Below are 6,440 nucleotides of genomic sequence, written 5' to 3'. Positions count from 1 at the left end.
GTTAGAGGGATATATGTTAGACATGTATGACTTTGTCAGGATGATCCTGACCACTTTGTTAGAATTAGCTGAAACTTTTTTGTCATCATTATACACCAAAGTGAGGTGTCCATGCAAGGCTTTAGATCTTTTTAGCTAGCTTAGGGTATTTTAATATTTATCCTTCACTAATCCAACAAAAAATTACAATAATAGGTAAACTTGGTCAAAAAATTGCACAGATGCACACAGCATCATTGTTTGGCTCCATAAACATCCCATTAAAGTTTCAAATGATTTCGACAAAATGGTACTATACATCTTGTACATGCATGAACAACTATCACTTAGTCACAAGGTAGCTTAAAGCTTTTATCCTTTAGTCATTCAACAAATAAGTACAATAATATCTAAAAAATGTAATAAGATGTTTGAAGATCAATGAGGTAAATCATTAAGCAATAATATATTAATAATTAATTAAAAATCTAGCAAAAAAATATAGAGACATAGAAAAATAATAAACACAACAAATGTGGGAAAAACAAAAAAAATTGCTCCCATTGGGTTCGAACCCGGGAGCGCAGGGAGAAACTCAAAGTGCTTTACCAATGCGCTACTCAAGTGTTTTCATTAGTTCTCGACTGCAGTCTTACTTAAACTGTTCACCTAAGCTCCGTGTGTCCATGATCCAGAGGCTGATCGACATATTCTATCAGATCCGGGCATCCCGTGTCTGCTCCTGTGCTCTCTGGATCCTTGGAGAGTATTCCCTGTCTCTCTCTGAGGTTGAGAGTGCCATTTCCACCATCAAGCAATGCCTTGGGGATCTTCCATTCTACACTGTCTCTGAGGGAGGTGAGACAACTGATTCCTCTAAGCCATCCCAGCCAGCGGTGAACTCTGTCACTGTGTCTTCGAGGAGGCCTGCTGTTCTTGCAGATGGAACTTATGCCACACAAAGTGCTGCCACTGAGACTGCTATTTGGGCTCCTGCTTTAGCTCTTGGATCGTTGGCTTCCAGCCAGAATCTCACATCTCTCATTCTGTCTGGTGATTTCTTCTTGGCTGCTGTTGTTGCCTGTAACCTGACCAAGCTTGTGTTGAGGCTGGAGGAGATTAAGCCAGCAAAGGTTGAAGTAAACAAGGCCAGTACTGAAGCCTTGTTGAGAAGCAAAGGTTGGAAGGTCTGGTTGCAGTCTTGCCGCCAGAGCTTTGTCAACATGCTTGCTGAGAAGCAATTTAGGGAGACTGAGGAGATGAAGGCCAAGGCACAGATAACTTATGCCCAACCAGATGATCTTATTGATTTCTATCACCTAAAGAGCAGGAAGGTGAGACTGATCTACTTTTCTCTTTTTTAAAAAAAATCTGAAACAATATTAGTTCTCTATGAGTACTGATTGCTAGTTCATATTTTTCTCCTGTTCCATTAGTTCTTAAATTTAGTCTCACTTAGTGAAGTCATGGACTCATGATTATAGAAGTATTGTGTTTGCTCTGTTTTTCTGGTTCATATGTTATCTTGCCTATGTTGAAACATATTTCTATTGTATGAAGATAGTAAAGTTAAAAAATGTCTTTATTGGGTCAAGGAATAACCAGATGTCCGTATTTCAACAGAATTTCTATAGAAACTGAAATCAGTCAACATTTTTTTCCTTCCAATAGTGCAGTCTAGGGACATGACACTGGTCCATACTAGAAATCATCATCTTCATCATCTAGGGACATGTCATCATTGTTATCATTGCCACCATCACTACAGTACTGCAGTACTGTCTCATCTTCCTCCTCATCCTCACTATCTTCACGAATAATACGTTGCTTCTTGCTGCTTATAAGGTCTTGTAAATTACCTTCAATTATAGTGGCTTCTCCACCTTGAATATTCTGAGTAACCTCATTATCAGCCCCTGCTTGCACTACATGCTCAGTATCAGAACAATAATCATCCTGATGCACATCATGACTGTCCTCATCTTTTTCAGCGACATCATAAATATTCCTATGTTCAAATTTCTGCACAACTCGCCAATCTTTACCTAAAGATGTGTCTTGCATGTAAAATATCTTTTTTGATTGAGTTGCTAAGATGAAAGGATCAGTCTTGTACCATAATGACTTCACATTAATGGATTTGAAATGTCTGTCATCTCGAAGGCCTGTCGTCTTGCCTTCTTGCTTGAACCAATCGCATCGAAATAGAACCACCGTCCGACGGACTTGAAGATTTGAGTTATATTGCAACTCAATTACCTCTTTAAGGACTCCATAAAAATCTATGCCGTTCCCATCATGTGAACCTTCAGTCATTACACCACTATTTTGTGTCAGAAAGAACTTCTCATGATCCACAGTGCTATACCGCACTCCATTAACTATGCAAGATGCACAAGTCTTAACTCGCAGATCTGGGCCACATGACAGTGCCCACAGTCCTTCGCTAACCGATTCTGGATGCTCCTTATGTTTGTTCTCAATCTGTTGCAACAAAAGTACTCAGTTAACCAATTACATATGGATACTAATGCATTTACTAAACCTAGAAACACAATGTGTACTGACTTACATGGCACCTGAATCACTTTGCAAATCCTTGTTCAACCATTTTATCAAGATCAAGCGCACCTTGCTGCACAAGATCATCTCTGTACAAGCTGCACGGCAAAGCTAAGTCATAAGAATAATTTGAAAATTTAGAAATTAAACAAAAACTAATCCCCAAAACATATAATAGATACTTACTCCAAATATTCCTCAGCTTCTTCACAATTATTTAGCACATACCAAACTAACTTATTGAGGACATCATCATCAATGTACTGGCTCCTATTAGATCCAACAAGAGTAACACCATGCTTAAAAACAGAGACGTCATCAGGCGATGGCATCTCTCCATCATTATCATCGTGATGGTTAAATCTATTATCAATATCCTCCATATACCTAGAACAAAAAGTCAATGTGTCACTTGCCATATATGCCTCAGCAATTGATCCTTCCGGCCTCGCCCTGTTCCTTACAAAATTCTTCAAAGTGCCTAGCCGCCTTTCTATTGGGTACATCCATCCGTACTGAACAGGTCCTCTAAGCAGTGCCTCATCAGGAAGATGGACGGCCAAGTGCGCCATGACATCAAAGAAGGCAGGTGGAAAGATTTTCTCAAGCTTGCATAGGATCAATGGAATTTCTTCTTTTAGCCATTTGACAACATCAATCCTTAGATTTCTACTGCATAGTTCCCTGAAGAAGGTCCCAAGCTCTGCAACTGCTTCATATACATCCTTCCTCACCAGTCCTCTTAGGCCAGCAGGTATGATTTTTTGCAGGAGTATGTGGCAAGAATGTGTTTTAAGCTTTCCCTGCACCTTTGAACCATCTTCACTTATGTATCTTGCTAGGTTAGCCGCATATCCATCAGGAAACTTGATACCTTTGAGAAACTTGCATAACTCGGTTTTCTGATCCTTCCCCAAGACATATGGAGCAGGTGGAGCAATGACTGAGTTGCCATGCTGCTGTAAGTGCAATTCAGGTCTTATGCCCATATCATGCAAATCTAGCCTAGCATTGGTTGTGTCCTTGGTCTTGCCCTGTACATTGAGTAATGTGCCAAGAATGTTTTCACATATGTTTTTCTCTATGTGCATGACATCGAGATTATGTGAAAGCTTTAAATGTTTCCAATATGGCAATCTCCACAACCCAACTTTGCGGCTATAAATCTTTGGACCCTCATTGCGCTTCCTTTTATTTCCAATAATTTCATGATGCTTCCCTGGCCTGACATCTTTCACCTTCTCTAGCTCCTCTAGGACCTCCTCCAAAGTGAACTTGCCTGGTTGCTCTTTGTTTTCACGCTTACCATCGAAAGCCAAGCTTCTCCGCCATGCATGTGTCCTTGGAAGGTAACGACGATGTCCAATATAACATATCTTATTCCTTATTGCCCGAGACAACGGATCCTTATCACAATGAATACATGCATAATACCCTTTTGTTGTTTGCCCTGATAACGTGCTCAACGCTGGAAAATCATGTATACACCACAAGACGGTAGCACGAAGGTTAAACTTCTGACCAGTGCATGCATCGTAGGTACTGACACCCTTCCATAGATCGAGCAGTTCTTCAATTAGGGGCTCAAGGAACAAATCAAAATCCTTTCCTAGAGATTTTGGACCTGGGATGAGTAAAGACATAAAGCAGTTTACTGGATTCATGCATTCCCATGGTGGGAGATTCAGTGGTGTCAGAAGCACTGGCCACATACTGTACTGCGTACTCATGTTGCCAAATGGATTGAATCCATCGGTAGCTAAGGCAAGCCTCAGGTTCCTCGGATCATCTGCAAAGGATGCTTCCCTCGTGTCGAAGTCTTTCCATGCTTCTCCATCAGCTGGATGGCTCATTACATTGTCGACTGGCGTCCTCTTTTTCTTGTGCCATTGTGTTTCCTCAGAAGTTCGCTTTGAAGCAAAAATTCTTTTCAACCTTGGCAAAAGGGGAAAATGCCTCAATACCTTGTGTGGAACCTTCTTGTTCCCAGTTTCATCTTGCCATCTAGACGTCTTGCATACTGGGCACACATTCCCTTTTTCATACCTCTTCCGAAACAACACACAATTGTTCTTGCACACATGGATGTTTTCGTAACCAAGGCCTAATTCTCCAAGATATTTCTTAGCCTCATCATATGATTTTGGCAACTCACTCTGAGGGAATACTGATGACAACAGCTTCATCATTATGGAAAATCCTGTATTGCCAATTCGATAACGAGACTTGATATACAACATCCTCACCAGAAAAGAGAATTTCAAATGGCTAGATCCCGGGCTAAGTGACTTCTTTGCATCTTCAAGGACTCTTGCAAACCTTGGTTGTTCTCCATCAGCCTCTGCCGCAGCATACAAATCTCCTATCATCTCTGGTACTCCGTGATCCTCATCATAATCTTCATCAGCCACATCCACATGTATCCCAAAGTCATGATCACTTCCTTCGACCTCCGGCTGCTCCAAATTCTCAACTACTACAGTATCTATCGACTCCCCATGATGAATCCACCTGGTGTATGTAGCTGACATCCCATAAATGTGTATATGGTCACTTACATCATCCTGAGACTGTAGAGTTTGATTAAGACATTTGCTGCACGGACAAAGTATGTGGCTGTCTTCGGGGTATCTTTCACTGACAAATTTCATGAACTCTTCAACTCCTTTCACATATGCAGGTGTGAATTGTGTCCCAAAAATCTAGCTTCTATCCATCTGTACATTGTACTCAGTCCTTAAATTCCAGTAATAAATTCAACAAAATTCAAAAACACATCAAAGACATGCATATATGTAAAACAAATTGATAAACAAATCAAACCTTGTACTCGGCAATCCTCTGCTCGCGCTCCACGCGCAGCTCTGCTCGCCGTCGCTACTGCTCTGTCCCACGCACGTACTGACAACGACGGTGTCGGCGTGGACGTAGGGAGAAGGAGATGGAGATCGCCAGATTGGTACTGGCCAGCGACGAGCGACGGCTCACGTAGATCGCTAGATTGGTACTGGCCTCCCAGGAGAAGAACTACGGCGGCGCCACGATACCTATGCACGCACGTATGGGACGTCTACGCGACCAGCCGCCACGCACGTATGGCCCATCAACTCGATCGACAAAACAAAAAAAACATGATATCATGTTCTAAGTACAAATACAAAAACAGGCTAGCCAAAAACACAAAAGGCCGGGAGTTCCAGCGGTAACGCCTCCTCCCTGTCTAGCGGCAGGTCGCGGGTTCGATTCCCCCCTACGGGGGATTGTTTTTGCAAAAATTAAAAGGGAGGGGCAGGCCGCTGGTGGAGCTGGACCCTAGGCCCGCAGCGCCATGTGTTCGCCGCCACGCCCGCTGGTGGGACCGCATCGCCACGTCATCGACGTGGGACCCGATGGTGGGACCGCTCCGCCACGTCCTCGGTGTGGGACCCGCTGGTGGGACCACGGCGTCATGTCATCATCTATGATTCAATTACCATGGAGTTTACAAATAAAAAAAATATGCACATTTTTATCACAAAAGGCCGAGTGCTCCATTGGTAAGGCACCTATCAACCTAGCAGCAGTTTGTGGGTTCGAAGCTCACTCAGTGAGCTATTTTTTTGCAAAAAAAATGGAGGGGGAAGGCTGCAGGTCCAGCTGGACCCATGTCCTCGAGGTGGTACACGAGCCAAACAATCAATGACGATTTAGTTTTGTTATTGTATGACGATTATTTCGTTTTCGTCATTATTCTTCGTGCCAAAGCTCCGTCACTTGTGACTAATGACGAACCTGCACATTTCGTCATAGAATTCTCTCATTCTGTGATGAAATTAGTAATTGTCACGAGTGAATCGTCATTGATGAACACATTTCTAGTAGTGGTGAGTTCTTTCTTTTCTCTTCTTCTTCTTTTTCTT

At 42.4% G+C, this 6,440-nt stretch overlaps 1 protein-coding gene and 1 pseudogene across 1 annotated transcript; both read right to left on the bottom strand.

The window, feature by feature from the left end:
* Positions 1–1,680: 1,680 nt before the first annotated feature.
* On the bottom strand, positions 1,681–2,590 carry LOC136494594 (uncharacterized; annotated as a pseudogene).
* Positions 2,591–2,723: 133 nt separating this feature from the next.
* On the bottom strand, positions 2,724–5,192 carry LOC136491010 (uncharacterized). Its single transcript, XM_066487216.1, has one exon. It carries the CDS (start codon positions 5,190–5,192, stop codon positions 2,724–2,726), a length of 2,469 nt encoding a protein of 822 aa, XP_066343313.1.
* Between the last annotated feature and the right edge of the window lie 1,248 nt (positions 5,193–6,440).

Source organism: Miscanthus floridulus, chromosome 11, assembly GCF_019320115.1.
Source record: "Miscanthus floridulus cultivar M001 chromosome 11, ASM1932011v1, whole genome shotgun sequence".
In the NCBI taxonomy this organism is placed as follows: domain Eukaryota; kingdom Viridiplantae; phylum Streptophyta; class Magnoliopsida; order Poales; family Poaceae; genus Miscanthus; species Miscanthus floridulus.
Note: the sequence above shows the minus strand (reverse complement) of the source record. Positions and strands in the feature narration are given on the sequence as shown.